Source organism: Sminthopsis crassicaudata, chromosome 6 (genome assembly GCF_048593235.1).
Source record: "Sminthopsis crassicaudata isolate SCR6 chromosome 6, ASM4859323v1, whole genome shotgun sequence".
In the NCBI taxonomy this organism is placed as follows: domain Eukaryota; kingdom Metazoa; phylum Chordata; class Mammalia; order Dasyuromorphia; family Dasyuridae; genus Sminthopsis; species Sminthopsis crassicaudata.
This window is the reverse complement of record NC_133622.1, coordinates 246,015,878-246,031,208: the sequence shown is the minus strand read 5'-3', so window position 1 is coordinate 246,031,208 and position 15,331 is coordinate 246,015,878. Positions and strand designations below refer to the sequence as shown.

The following is a 15,331-nucleotide window of genomic DNA, read 5'->3' as shown; positions in this document are numbered from 1 at the left end:
TATAGTGTATAAATTTTGTGATATGTTATTGTAGTAAATACTAATATTTTATTTCAACGTTTGCATCGATATTCATTGATACTAGTTTATCATTTCCATTTTGACTCTTCCTGATTTATATACCAGGATTATATTTGTATCATACAGAGTAGATATGGCAGCATCTCTTTTTTTCTATTTTCTTTTTCAAACAGTTTATGGAATATTGGAATTAATTGTTCTGCAAATATTTGCCTGAATTCACTCACTGCTTTTTTTTTCCCTTTGGAAGGTCATCTATGGTTTGTTTAATTTCTCTTCCTAAGAGAACTTAAAGTCTATTACCTTTTGTTTAGACTTGGTCATTTGTTTTTGGAAATATTCATAGAAATAAAAGAATTGCTCAGATCATTTTCCTCCTATTTCATTGACTGTGAATTTGTTTTTGTTTTTTTGTTGAAACAGTCATTTGGGTTTTTTTTTAATAAAACTTTTCTAATGATTTATCTACTTTATAAAATATTGCATAACTATATAGATTCCTAGTTTTGTTTTCTCTACTTAATATTGGGGTTTGCTTTCAGTTTTGTTATTCTCTCCTTTGATTTTAAGGATGGCTAAATTTTAATGTTTAATAGATGATTAATTTCTTGTTTTGGGGGAGGGAGATAGTTTGTAGATCATCTATATATACACTGATGACAGTAGTGAGGAATATAAGTTTTCCACTGTCCAGGCTTCTTGGATTTCCCTCCCAACTTTTATTGGGAAACAGAAGAGAAATAGATAGACTTTATGAATGGGACAGTTTTAAAGATTACATCTGCCTTGATGTCAAGAGTACATACTGTACATGCTCATTAGCTTGACTTGACTTACTAACTTTATTCTGTAGGCAGTCCTTGCTTCCAGGAGTTTTGCTCTTGTCGCTTTCTTCTAATCTTTCTTCTCCCTAACCAAAAGGGACAGAGATCCCAAAGCTGACACAAGATAGGGCTGCTGTCGGGAAACAGCAGAATGTGCCACAAACATACATAGACTGTGTTTAACAACTGCTAAAGAACCAGAGCCACGGGGCCCACAAACTTAGTTTTTATTCCTTTCAAAGGAACAAGCAACCAGAAAAGTTCACATTTATATGAGGACATATATTATATAATATTTACAGTAAGAATAGTATGGTATTTTTCAATGTATTTCACATTTGATCATCAGCAAGTGATTAGTTTTAGTCATATCCAACTCCCTATTACCCCACTTGGGGATTTTTTGGCAGAAAAACTAGAGTGGTTTGCCATTTCTTTCTCCAGTTTATTTAACAGATGAGGAACTGAGACAAACAGGGTTAAGCATCTTACCCATGATCACATAGCAAGTATCTGAGACCTAGAGCAGCTAGGTGGTATAATGGATAATGTGCTTAGCCTTGAATCTTGAGTTCAAATCTGGGCTCAAATACTTCCTAAATGTGTGACTCTGGACAAGTCATTTAACCTTGTTTGCCTCCGTTTCTCAATGATGAAATAACTGCAGAAAATGGCAAACCACCCCAATATCTCTGCCAAGAAATCTCCAAACGGCGTCAGGAAGAAACAAGCCAAAAAAGTCATTGGTATCTTATTATGAATAAAGAGACCCATTCCTGTGACTTGCTGTGTGGTCCATTTAGTCCCTTTGTCCACAGAGGCAGCAAAAAAGCAACATGAGGTTTATTAGAAAATGCATTTGAAAAAAGGAAAAATCTTAAGATGCTTTTTAGCTTCCAGCAGATATCTACAGCTTCAAAGTGTATCTACAAGTTGTGAGACTTACACAAGATAGCACCATGATAGCAGTGATGGTGTTTACTGCTAAATCTTATAGTCCTGGGCATAGATAACCCACTATGGCTGTGGCAGAGACGATGACAGAACGTGAATATGAAGACCAGCCATGGAATCAAGAAATAGTTCCCGGGAGAGAATGCAGAAGGATTTAGGGAGCAGACCTTGCCACAGAGAGGCTTCATGGAGTAGAAAAAGCAAATTTCTTTAAATCCATTCCATAAAGATAGAAACACAGAGAGAGAATTAATTTCTCTTGCCTGAATTCATATAATCTTTTGCACTTATCTTACTTTTATTTACATTATAAATTAAGTCTACAAAGTTATTTGTATGTCGTTTACCTCTATCAGAACATGATCTCCAAAAGGGGACTATTTTTTGCCTTTCTCCATGTCCTTGACACAGTGTAATAGACGGCACATAGCAAATGTTTATTGATTAAGATAAAGATTTTCTATTCTTTGTGTCCTTTTTATCAGAATGAATCTCTCTCAACTCGCAGCAAACAAGCATTTATTCTAGTACTTGTGTTCAATACAAAAAAAAGACATATGATAGTTCTTGTTCTTAATGGTCTTGGGTGGTCCTATCCAAGTGATACTAGACATATATGAATAACAAATAATAATTACAATTTAAATACAATAAATTTAAGCAGAGAAGACCTAAGCAATTCAAGATAAGGGGAAAAAACATCAGAAGAGTTTTGAGATAAAAAATGGTGATTGAACTGGGTATTGATGGGTGAATCCATTCCAGGAATGGGAAACTGTCAAATATAAATGATCTTGCAATAAGAGTCCCAAATCACAAACTTTTCAATAATGTCGAAATTCACCTTCATAAATGCTGACATATCTTCGGCACGATGGATTTATATCTCCTGAGGTTCTGAGCTAGTTCCCGGCGATACGCAGATTTTTGGATCTGGAGATAATAATGAACTCAAGGATGCGCTGTCCTGTGGATCTTGCCCAGGGGGCCATAGAGAATACTCTGGTTGTACTATCCTGTAAAAGAGAGGTGAAGAAAAGGAAATTTACAAAAGGTCAAGATCATTCAATTATAAACCATTTATTATAACACCCTAATGTGCTAAGTACCAAGAATAAAAAGATTAAAAAAAAGAAAGAAAAAAAGAAAATATATCCTGTTCTCATGGAGTTTACATTTACAAGAGAAAGCAAATTGTATTATTTAACTGGTGAAATAAAGGAAGCAGGAGAGTTGGGAATCCAAAAGATCATTTTGGAATTGATATTTTTGCCGAGTTTTGAAGATCAGATTCCAAAAAGGGAGAGAAAAGAGTATATTCTGACCAGAATAAACAGCCTATGTAAAGGCAGGGAGACAGGAAATAGAGTGTTTTGTATAATGAGGAGGAGAAAGTACTTTGATTGGAGTATAGAATACAAATGGAATAATGTATAGTATGACTAAATGTCGGTCGGGCACAGATTGTGAATGGCTTTCACTGCTAAAGGTATTACGTTATTTTAGGTATGACCCTTGTGCTACTAATCCCAGAAATTATCAGAATGGTCCTTCAACCTTCCCCCCTCTTCACCAAATCCAGGTATTTTCCCCCTTGGAATTTTGGGAAATATGCTTCATATTGCACCATCACTACCTGCTCTGGAATAATAAGTTGTGGGACTATAAATTATCCAGATACATGGTCCACAATTCAAGGAATCTAAGCAAATGGTAATGCCCTTGAGAGCATTGTCTGCTGAAGATGTTTGGAGAAGGAGAAGAGGAAGTTTTTAAATTCTAGAAACAAAATACTTTATATCTATTTGATTAATGAACACATACTGAATTGACCCTGTTTAAATTTACAAATAAGATAGTTAAATCAGGGAGAAGAGTGAATCTGAATATTACAAAGGTAGTCAAGTAATACAGTGACAATTGAAACAGAGGTTTTGGGATCCAAGACCACAATTTTTTCTGGGGCCCCATCTTGCTTCTCCTCTGTAGTTCCAATCCTATTCCAGGGTTTCTAACAACACTGACTAATTGGCAAGGGGGAAATAAGCCACTGTCCAGTTGGGAGGATATTAAGATGAATAATAACAGCTCTGGAACTTACCTGCTTACTACACATGATACATGGAAATCAGTCTTTGAATGATAATCTTGTAAAAGTAAAAAGCACTCTGGGTCATAGTGGACAATAGTGTGAAAAATGACTTTGGTAGCATAAACCTGAGGGGCAGAAAGAAAGAATTTCTGTAAGAGTATCAAAATTATCTCCCCTCTGCCCTAACTTCCATCTTTCTCTTTCTCCTGGAAGCTTAACCCTTTGAACATGCCTTTGATCTTCTTAACTTTCAATCTCTTTATGTACTGGCTGTTCTGCTTTTTATAAAGAAGTCTGGCTTTTATTCAGTTTTTAAAAGACTCCCCCCAAAAAAATAAATAAATAAAATAAAAGACTCCAATTGACTCTAGTGTCTCCTCATGCTAAGTTTTTAGTTTTCTCCTCCTTCCCTTGGATAATTTACTGGGAAAAACTTCCTATACTCATTGCTCCACTTTATCATCTTTTCCTCAATTCCTCACACCATAAAATTTGGTTTTCGTTTTTCCTATTCGATTTGAACTGGGACTTCCAAAGTTACCAATGATGTGTCAATTGACAAATAGCAGCACCCTCCCCAGGTTTCCTTCTATCTCATTCTGTAGTCAGTGAGCCAATTGGCCAAATCCTATCCCACCACCCCTACCGATAACTAGGTCTCTTTCAATGTGTTTATTCATATTATCCCAATCTTTTGCAAATTGTCATCCTTGTCCCCAAGACTATAAATGGGTATGAAAATCAGAGTTCTGTGTCCGCCCTTTTTATTCCATCTATTTTTTCCATCTTTTAGAAATTTAACTTTTTCTAGAGTAATGACATCCAGATCTATAAATCTAGTCCAATTTTCTCTATCAAGACTTGTTTTGACAATTATTATTTGTCTGTGGTCATCACTACATCAAGTTAAAAATAATCCAAAATAGACCGTATTATCGATTCCTATCCTAACAGAGCACTCGCATTTTGCTAACTATGCCTACCATCCTAGGGGGCAGCAAGCTCAACCAACTTGTAATAATCTTTGGCTTTCCCTCATGTCTTCCATTTGTTCTATCTTGAAAACATCTTGCATAAATAACTGTATAGATATGTAAACATATATTATATTTAACATATACTTTAACATATTTAATATGTATGGGACCACCTGCCATGGGGGGGGGGTGAGGGGAAGGAGGGAAAAGTTGCAACAGAAGGTTTTGCAAGGGTCAATACTGAAAAATTACCCATGCATATATCTTGCAAATAAAAAGCTATAAAAAAAGAAAATATCTTGGATAAGGGGCTTTGACTTGATTGGACCAGTTCCTGAATAGTGGGGATGTTTTTACAATGTCAAGACTTTTCTTTTTTTCCCCCAAATAGTGGTAAATTTCCAATATTTTCTTGGAAAAATCTGCAAATTATAATAATAACAGCAATAAAACTGTAACTTTTTTTAAGTTTTAGCATTCACCAATTCATACTAATAATTAAATATTAAAAAAATGAAATGCCTTGCATCTATCCTAAAAGTTCCTCTCACACAGCTATCACCCTAATAAAGGTCTTTATTATCTATTTCCTGGATTACTATAAGAATATCCTCCAGTCTCCAATGCATTCTCCCAACAGCCTGTAATTGCTATTCCTAAAGCACAGGAAGCATCAGATCTAGCTTCTGCTCCAGAAGTTCCAATGACTCTTTAACTTCTAGGTTTAAACATCAGCTCTTTTGTCTACCATATAAAGATCTTTGCAATCCAACTCCTGCTTAACTTTTCCAAGCTTATTACATGAAATAGTACTTATAAAGTGCTTAGCACAGTATCTAGAATATTTGTTGTTGTTGTTCAGTCATCCCCAACTCTATTTGGGGTTGTCTCGGCAAAGATCCTGGAATTGTTTACTATTTCCTTCTTCAGCTTATTTTACAAATAGTCTTCCTGTTTCTAAGCCCAGTGCTCTATGGTGCTATCTAGTGGTCTACTTGGAACATAGTAAGTGTTCAATAAATGCTTGTTCACGTTTCCCTTTCTCATGTCCTACATATTCATTACTTCTTCCAACTGGACTAGTTCCTTCACATAAATTCATTCTATTTTCAATTTCCATGACTGGCTCCAGGGTCCAGATAGTTCTCTCTAGCTTCATCTCCGTTTCGATCTGCAGGTTCCTTCCAAGCCCAGATTAAGTGTTCTTTCATTTTTTTAAGTGCTATTTAAACGTTTATTTCCATCCCCCCTTATCTCAAGTACAACAGCTGACATACAGTGACCACTTAATAAATGCATTTATAAGTTGAGATTACCCAAGAAGTAAACCTCTGGATTCACCGTGTAAGAGTAATATACCTAGAGTCAGTCTGCTCATCTAGAAGCAATCATGAAAAAGACTAGTTCTTCCACTTCCCAGATTCAATCTAATGGAAATGTTCTTTATTAGCAAAACAAGACCCAATTGTTTAGGCATCCTAATTCAAGTAAGACCTCTAACGGTGGAAACTGTCTGCCTAGAACTGTGGGGTGAAAAGATTAAACGGTAAGTCTAGGTGTAAGGAAGCGAAAACACTATTAAGTAACTCAGAGAGATAGTTAAAAGTAAATATTAGCCGCGAGTTCATATTTTTTCACCTAGAGTTTTTCAATTTAAGTGTTTTCTAGACATCATCTCTTAAGCACCTAGTAACAATTCTGGTAGACTCCCCTATGTGACTGATCCATACCCGAGCTCCCTTAGGGAGGGATGGCTCTGATCCAGGAACATCATACTTTGGCTCATAGGGTCTAAGTTGAGTGTCAAGGATAGATCCAGACAGATCTTTCCAGGCAAATGGGATCCATGTTTTTGGCCGTGGAGAATCTCCAAGCCCTGTAGCAATGGATATTGGGGCTTATGTGGTACCACCAGTTCTTTGTTCCCACACATACCTATCCCTTAGACTCATACTAGCATTGGCTCATGGGAAATTCACTTTATTTTTCTCTCTAGACAATACTTTACAATTCAAGATATAGTTCTGATCAGCTAGCCATGGCAACAGAGAATAATTCAACAGTTGGTTAGCTATAGCGTGTACTTCACTTACCTTTGTTTCAATTCCGCACTCTCTCACAGAGTAATTGAACTCAAATTCAAATTCTCTCATATTATTTACTTGGCAGTTATTTCCCATTGTCAGGGCATTAGAGCTCACCCATATACCATCATTAAATATGATTTTCTTCACAAATACCTGAAGTATGTGAAGATTGCATTCTGTTCTCACTGTAGAAAGACCAAAGAATTATTTCACATAGTCTAAATGCAATCAATGGCCCCAAGACATGATTGAAGACTACCAATTAATTTTCTGATTTGTACAGTCAAGAAAAATGTAACCAAAAACTGATCCACAAAAAAAAAATGAGCTCATATTTTTGTAGAGTTTGTATGTTTGCAAAATTCTTTATCTATAATATCCTATTTGACAGTAACAAAAATCAGTAAGAAGATAGAGTTATGATCTATGTTTAACATGTTTTCAAGTTTGGTCTCAAATATTGGAGGGGAAAAAATAACAGATTTGGAGACAAGATAACAGAAAAACTAAGCATATGCACCATGGCACGTAATACCAGACTAAACAATAACTACACATTTCCTCCAGAACATCATCCAGATTGGCTGTTATAGAGTATGACTAGAAATTAATTTAATACTTTTCCAACAAGTATCAGTACTTAAGTACTCTGAACTCTATCAGAATTAAACTAATTTCAATCAAAGTTGAACATAGAATAGTCAGTACATGGCATAGCTCAGGACTTCTTAAACTTTTTCCACTTGCATCCCTTTTTTCTCAAGAAATTTTAGGGAACCCTGGGTTGAAATAAATGATTCTTTTCTATAGAATCCAAAAATGTTGTAAAAGTAGGTTAAAAAGAAGAAAAGAGGGTGCAAAATGCCCAAATGAGCAATCTCAACACACCACCATTCATTTAAGCATTGGGATATGAGTGTCCCACAGCCATCATACTAAAAATCCATTACAAGAAGTAGAAATTGGATACACAAGAAAGTAACTGAATAACCTGGATACAAGAATGATGGTAAATAGGCAAACTAGAAAGTAAAAATGAGGAGAAAATGAAAGCTATAAGCTAACAAACCAAAAAGATTGACGAGAGAAAAGTAAGAAATGAATCAATGAAGAGTACAAGATTCTAAGACTGTGAAAGAGATGAGATCCAAGAAAACTAATTATGAAGGGAAAATAGTTTGGAAGAAGGAAGAGAGAAAACTGAAGAACTGGATGTCAGACATATTGAGTTGTGCTCCACAGGACAGTCAAAAGGAAATAATATGACCCCAATTAAATATATTATTGGACCTTGGATCAAAGGTAACAGCTAAAGATATAAAAATAGAAGCGAGTCTATTTGAAATAGGAATCAAAGCAATAACAATAAAGTGATTCTCATGAGGGTAAAGGAACAAAATATTAAGCACTAAGAATTAGAAGACAGCACCAGGGAGAGAGAAGCAAAGCAACAAGGGTCAATCTCTTCACACAATCCTCAGGGAAGGGGAAGAAAGGGTAGATAGAAGAAAATAAAAGAATCTATATATTCTAAAATGTTTATAGTACCTCTCTTTGTAGTGGTCAATAACTGGAAACTGAAGGATGATCGAACAAGTTGTGGTATATGATTGTGATGAAATACTATTGTGCTATAAGAAACGATGAGTTCAAGGATTTTAGAAAATATGGAAAAACTTGCATGATATAACAACCCCATATAGTAACAACAATATCATTCTAAAAATGACTTTCAGCAAATGACTACTATAAATACCCAAATTAACTCTAAAAAATATGAAAAAGGAACTATCTCCATCCAGAGAAAGAGCTGATGAAATAGAAACATAGATTTATGTATAGAAATAGATAGATAAATATGTATGACTGTATATATTTATTTGTGTCTAATGGTAAACATCTCTAAGGTGTGAAGAGGGGGAAAAAAGAAATTTATAATTTTGTTATATATTTGAAAAATAGCAATAGTACATAGATTTACTGCTTCAATGCAAATTTTCTTTTATTGTGTTATGGAAATGCTTGTTTTATTCCATAAATTTTAATTTAAAAAAAATTTAAAAAAAGGAAAAGCAGCTACCCAAAAAATATTCTCCATTTAACATGTGAAATGATGGGTTTAGCTTTGGACAAATAACACAGGGAAGAGCTTACATCTCAGGAAGTCAATTTTTCCACAAAAAACTACAGCCTCAAGAAATAGCTATTAAAAGCCCAACTGGAAACTGCTATATATTCTCCCATGTACCTGGAAAGCTTTGGATCCAAGCCCGTAAAACTAAAACACACAGCACTCTTAATCTCAGAAATCTCTTCATATTAACTGAGTTTAGAGAAAGGCAAATATCTTCAAGAGAGAACAAGAAGTTGTGTAGAGGGGTCATTAGCTCAAGTTACTTTTGTAGATGACACCTCTCTCAGGTGTCTCCAATGTCCCACTGTTTCTGCTGTTTTCTCTACCTTATCCTCATTTTCTCTACCCCTGTCATGATAACAGCTTTTCTCTATTAAGTCAGGTGTTCAGTCAAAGGTTTTAAAATTCAAATCAAATCAAGTTAAATCACCTGATCCTTATTAATTAACTATTATGTGTCAGGGACACAAAGAAAGGCAAAGTACAGATTGAAAACCTCTATGAACATTAAACATATCAAGGAAAAAATAGAAATGAACTTAGCCTGAAGACAGTATGGCATTATGAAGGACAGGGGAAGGTTTCTCACAGAAGATGAGCTTTGGGGGGGGGGGGCAGGTAGGTGGTGCAGTGGGTAGAGCACCAGCCTTGAATTCAGGAGGACCTGAGTTCAAATCTGGTCTCAGACACTTAACACTTCCTAGCTGTGTGACCCTGGGCAAGTCACTTAACTCCAGCCTCAGGGAGGGGGGGGGGAGATAGAGTGGGATCTTTTTTTGTTTTTAGAAGTTAGCTCTTTGTAAGAATAAGGACCACTTCTTCATTAGAGACGTGATTGAAGTAATAGAGAGAAAAGGCATAATATGAGAGATGAGAAAGGAAGAGGGAGCTCTATATGACCTCATTTTTCTTCAGTGATAGATGAGACAAAATTCTCAGATGAAAACGCATGAAGAGAAGTAGAGAGAGAGGGAGGGAAAGCATGAGACATTTGAGAAGAGAGGAAAATATTTTGAAAATCTGCTACAGTGAGTGGGACAGTGAATCAAGAGGCATGGAAAGAGATCCCAGAAAGAAAGTTTACAGGAACATCATTCCAAAGCTACCAGGTTAAAGAGAAAATATTGGAAGCAACAAGAAAGCAAATTTAAATAAGTATGATGGAGCTACAATAAGGATTACACAAAATCTAGCAGCTACTACACTGAAGGATCATAGGTCTTGGAAAACTATATTCATAGAGCAAAAAGAGCTGAGGTTATGACCAAGGGTAACTTAGTGAAGTTAAGTATAATCCTAAATAGGGGGAAAATGGATATCTTCAACATAGAGAAGAGCTAATCCAATTCCAATTGATCAATGATGGACAGAATCAGCTATACCCAGAAAAGGAACACTGGGAAATGAGTGTAAACTGTGAACATTTTTTGTTTTTCTCCCCAGGTTATTTTTACCTTCCAAATCCAATTCTTCCTTTGCAACAACAACAACAACAAAATTCGGTTCTGCACCTAGGATATACTATAAGATATTTAATATGTATGGGAATGCCTGCCATCTAGGGGAGGGGGTGGAGGGAAAGAGGGGAAAAATTCAGAACAGAAGGGAATACAAGGGATAATGTTGTAAAAAATTACCTTCACATATGTACTATCAAAAAATGTTATAATTATAAAAATAAATAAAAATTTAAAAAAATTAAAAAAAAATCTGCTACGGTGAGTGGGACAGTGAATCAAGAGGCATGGAAAGAGATCCCAGAAAGAAAGTTTACAGGAACATCATTCCAATGCTACCAGGTTAAAGAGAAAATATTGGAAGCAACAAGAAAGCAAATTTAAATAAGTATGATGGAGCTACAATAAGGATTACACAAAACCTAGCAGCTACTACACTGAAGGATCATAGGTCTTAGAAAACTATATTCATAGAGCAAAAAGAGCTGAGGTTATAATCAAGGGTAATTTAGTGAAGTTAAGTATAATCCTAAATAGGGAAAAAAATGATATTTAACAAACTGAAAGACTTTGCAATTTTTATATCAAAAGTCCTAGAACTTAAAGGAAAATTTGACATATAGCATCCAGGAGAAATATAAGGTAAATATTAAAGACCAATTATAGGGGGCTCTATACATTAAATTGTTTCCTTAAAAAAAAACCAATTAGGGGCTATAAAAAGATTGCCTTGCTGCTGGGAGGGTCCAGTTAAAATTGCATAATGTATATTTTCAGTGAACCCAGGAATTTTGTGACTTCTCCAGTGTCCTTCAGCAGCATGTGAATTGAACTAAAGGAAGTGGATAATGGGCATAATACAAGCTTGGGTTTGGTTTATAAATAACAGGACAAAATAGGATAGGTAAAAACATAAGGGACTGGAAAGAAGATGGTATAGAGCTAAACTGGTTCACCAAGTTATTCAAGATGTTATGGCCAATGCAAGGGTAGTGGCCTGGGAAAGAACTGGGAGGTGGAGTAATTTGAGGTCAGTTCAAGTGAAAATGGTCCATTTTGCAAAGTCTATAAAGCAGAAGCTCCATGAGGATATTAGGAATGGTACTTCTGGGATTTGAACTGAGCCTAGTATTACGTCATACATATGAAAATATTCAATGAAAACTGAGTAGATCCTCTCAGATCTGTGGAGAAGAAAGGAATTTATGACCAAAGAAGAATTAGAGTACATTATGGAAGGCAAATTAGGGGGTTTTTTTGTTGTTTTGTATAATCAGAATTATATTAAGTTAAAAGGTTTTTATACAAACAAACCCAATGCAGACAGGATTAGAAGAAAAGAAGAAAACTGGAGGAAAAAATTACATCTAATATTCTGGATAAAGGCCGCATTTCAAAAATATAGAATTAACTCAAATTTATAAGAACACAAGCCATGCTCCAATTGATAAATGGTCAAAGGATTGAACAGACAATTTTCAGATGAAGATATTAAAACCATTTTTACTCATATAAAAAAAATGTTCTAAATTGCTATTGGTCAGAGAAATGCAAATTAAGATAACTCTGAAGTATCCCTATACACCTCTACAATTGGCTAAAATGACAGGAAAAGATAAGGATGAATGTTGGAAGAGATTTGGGGAAACTGGGACACTAAAACTGGAGTTGTGAACTGATCCAACCATTTCAGAGAGCAATTTAGAACTATGCTCAAAGGTCTACCAAACTATGCTTACCCTTTGATCCTGCAGTGTTTCTACTAGGCCTGTATCGCAAAGAAATCATAAAAATGGGAAAAGGACATATGTGTACAAGCATGTTTGTGGCAGCCCTTTTTATAGTGGCAGAAAACTGGAAACAGCGGATGCCCATCAGCTGGAGAATGATTAAATAAATTATGGTATATGAAGGTTATGGAATATTATTGTTCTATAGGAAATGATCAACAGGATGATTGCATAGAAACCTAGAGAGACTTACATGAACTGATGCTGAGTGAAGTGAACAGACCAGGAGATCATCTTATACCACAACAGCAAGATGATCAATTCTGATGGGCGTGGCTCTCTTCAACAATGAGATGATTCAGGCCAGTTCCAATAGATTTGTGATGGAGAGAGCCATCTACACCCAGAGACAGAACTGTGGGAACTGAGGGTAGGTCACAACATAGCATTCTTACTCTTTTTGTCATGGTTTGCTAGAATTTTTTTTTCATTTTTTTCCTTTTTGATCTGATTTTTCTTGTGCGGCAAGATAATTGCATAAATATCTATACATATATTGGATTTAACATATATTTTAACACATTTAACATATAGTGGATTGCATGCCATCTAGTGGAGGGGGTGGGAAGAAGGGAGAAATTGGAACACAAGGTTTTTCAAGGGTCAATGTTGAAAAATTATCTTTGCATGTTTTGAAAATAAAAAACTTAAATTAAAAAAAAAGGCTTTAAAAAAAGAATAATGTGACTACTTGACTTGAAAGCTATAGTCAAAAAAAATGATCAAGTCAGTGGCTAAGTCTATTATCATTGAAATATTTTCCCAAATGCAAAAAAAAAAAAAAAAAAAAAGAAAGAAAGAAAGAAAGAAACTGTTTATCCTCGGGACTGATCCATTGTTGAAACCAATGGCATTGTGTGCTTCTTGACTTCTCTGCAGTATTGTACACTATTAACTAATTCATTCTTCTAGATGTCTTTCCCTCTGTAAGCTTTTATGTCACTGCCAAGAGCATTAGAATTGGAGACAGAAAAGTTTCATTCAGATCCTTTTTCTCTTCTTTATTATGTATATGAATTCAGGTATTTATTTCATTTATCTACTCCAGACCTAAACTGTATCATCTGCAATTTGAGGCATTAGTTCTAGATGTCTCCCAAGGTCTGGTGCATTGACTTTTGAAGGATATATTGAATTTCCTGACATGGTGACTGTCTAGAGAATGATCTATTCAAATCAATTAAAACTCATTCCTTAAGCCCCAACTATGGATCAGGCACTTGCAGGACCTACCCCAGAACATTACATCTCCCAAATTTTATACTGATCATTCTGGTACCACTAATGGTCTCCTTATCTCCACATAAGATCTCTAGGTTCCTTCAAAGCTTAACTCAAATATCTTTTTCATGATGTTCTTGATATTCTCGTCTTCCAAGTTTTCCTATATTTCCAAGTCTATGTTTTGTTTATGCTAAATTATACGTATTATTTCTCCTGAGAGAATGCAAGATCCTTGTATTTCACTTTTGTATTTATACTCTTCCAATAGTCCATTAGTGTCCATAATTTTCCACTTTCCCAATGCCATTTACCATTTTCCTTTTCTGAGCTTGGCCTAGAGTCAAAAACTCATCTTCCTGACTTCAAATTTGGCCTCAGACACTTACTATCTGTGTGACCGTGGGCAAGTCACTTAACCCTGTTTGACTCAGTTTCCTCATCTGTAAAATGAGCTGGAGAAGGAAATGGTCAACTGCCAAGAAAACCTTAAATGGGGCACAAAGAATGAGACATGACTGAAAAATTATTGAACAACAAAAATAAGCATTTATTATGTGCCAGGCACTGGGAATACAATACAAAATTTATAATTGAATACGGGAAGGCAAAGGAAGCTGGAAAGAAGGAAACAAAGAAAGAGGTAGGATAGGGGCATAAAGAATTAAAGAAGAACACAACCTGATGAAAAAGGAAGAGATAGCTGGCCTAGACTCTATCATTAAGTGGAGCCTGGGAGGAGCTCTCTCTACCTTCAAATCAAAAGAATTGACCGGAGAGAAATTATTGGAAGCTCCAGGGCAGAAGTGATCTAAAAAGTAAAGAGGTTTCTGGAGCAAGATGGAGAAAAACAGAGAAGTACAGCCTTTTCTGCTATTGGTTTATGGAATTTTTCTCATTTAGGTTGTTGGTATCCTAGACTGTGGAGCTAGCTAAAATTGCTTTATCTTTTGCACTTAACTAACATTTTGGTTTGATAACTCATGAAAAAAATATCTAGTCCTCCATCATATTGGTCACATGACCTGAAGTCTAAATGTTCTGTACTTTCTCAGGAATTTTCTTCCTTTTTTTACGTGCATTTTTCAACTGTCCTCTTTTGGGAGGGAGGAAGATGTTCATCACCATTGTTAACCAACCTACCATGACAGCTGAAAGGATGAGGGGAAAACTATTCTAACACTAATTAAGCACAAATATATACTATGTACATTTACAGAAACGTTTCTGAACCATGTGTGACATATTCAGGATGTAGGTAACAATTTTCATCAAATGAATATATTCACGAATATATTCATCAAATATAGTCATATTTTGATCATTGCTTTGATTCGCATTCTTATGTTTTCTAAGTCATTTTTCTTTACAGTTTTACTGTTTACTATATAAATTGTTCTCCTGGTTGTTCTTTACCTTGTACTCCCATAACCTCAAAAATAGTCTTTTGTCATTTCTTATAATTCAATAATACTATAGACCATTTTAAAGGATCCAGCCTGAGGTGAGAGAAAGCTAGATGATGTCCACACGGTCTCCAAGTGCTAATAAAATTGCTAGAAAGCTTGTCATCCTTTTTAGTGAGAAGTCCAAAGTCATCAAACTTCTGCAAAAGACGCCTAGGAAAATAGAGCCAATATACAACTCTACCCTCCATCTCCAGCTTGGGCCATCATCATGTAAGTGGAAGAGTGTCAGAGAAAGTCAAAAATAGCCAAATGAGCCTCTCCCAGAAAGGGACAGCCACGCACAGAATCTTTACGTACCAATGAGT

General features: G+C 35.4%; 1 protein-coding gene across 2 annotated transcripts; it reads right to left on the bottom strand.

Annotated features, from left to right (window-relative positions):
* Window positions 1–1,064: 1,064 nt before the first annotated feature.
* OOSP2 (oocyte secreted protein 2) lies at window positions 1,065–9,345 on the bottom strand. Of its 2 annotated transcripts, XR_012483080.1 has the most exons (5): window positions 9,204–9,345; window positions 8,504–8,586; window positions 6,962–7,140; window positions 3,901–4,016; window positions 1,065–2,815 (listed from the first exon to the last, which is right to left on the bottom strand). XR_012483080.1 is itself a non-coding variant. In XM_074272696.1 (4 exons), the coding sequence occupies exons 1-4, from the start codon at window positions 9,337–9,339 to the stop codon at window positions 2,680–2,682; spliced, it is 567 nt and encodes a 188-aa protein (XP_074128797.1). In that variant the 5' UTR covers window positions 9,340–9,344; the 3' UTR covers window positions 1,065–2,679. The 2 variants fall into 2 exon arrangements, 1 of the variants encoding a protein (XP_074128797.1); XM_074272696.1 differs by lacking the exon at window positions 8,504–8,586 and having other exon boundaries at window positions 9,204–9,344.
* Window positions 9,346–15,331: the final 5,986 nt, after the last annotated feature.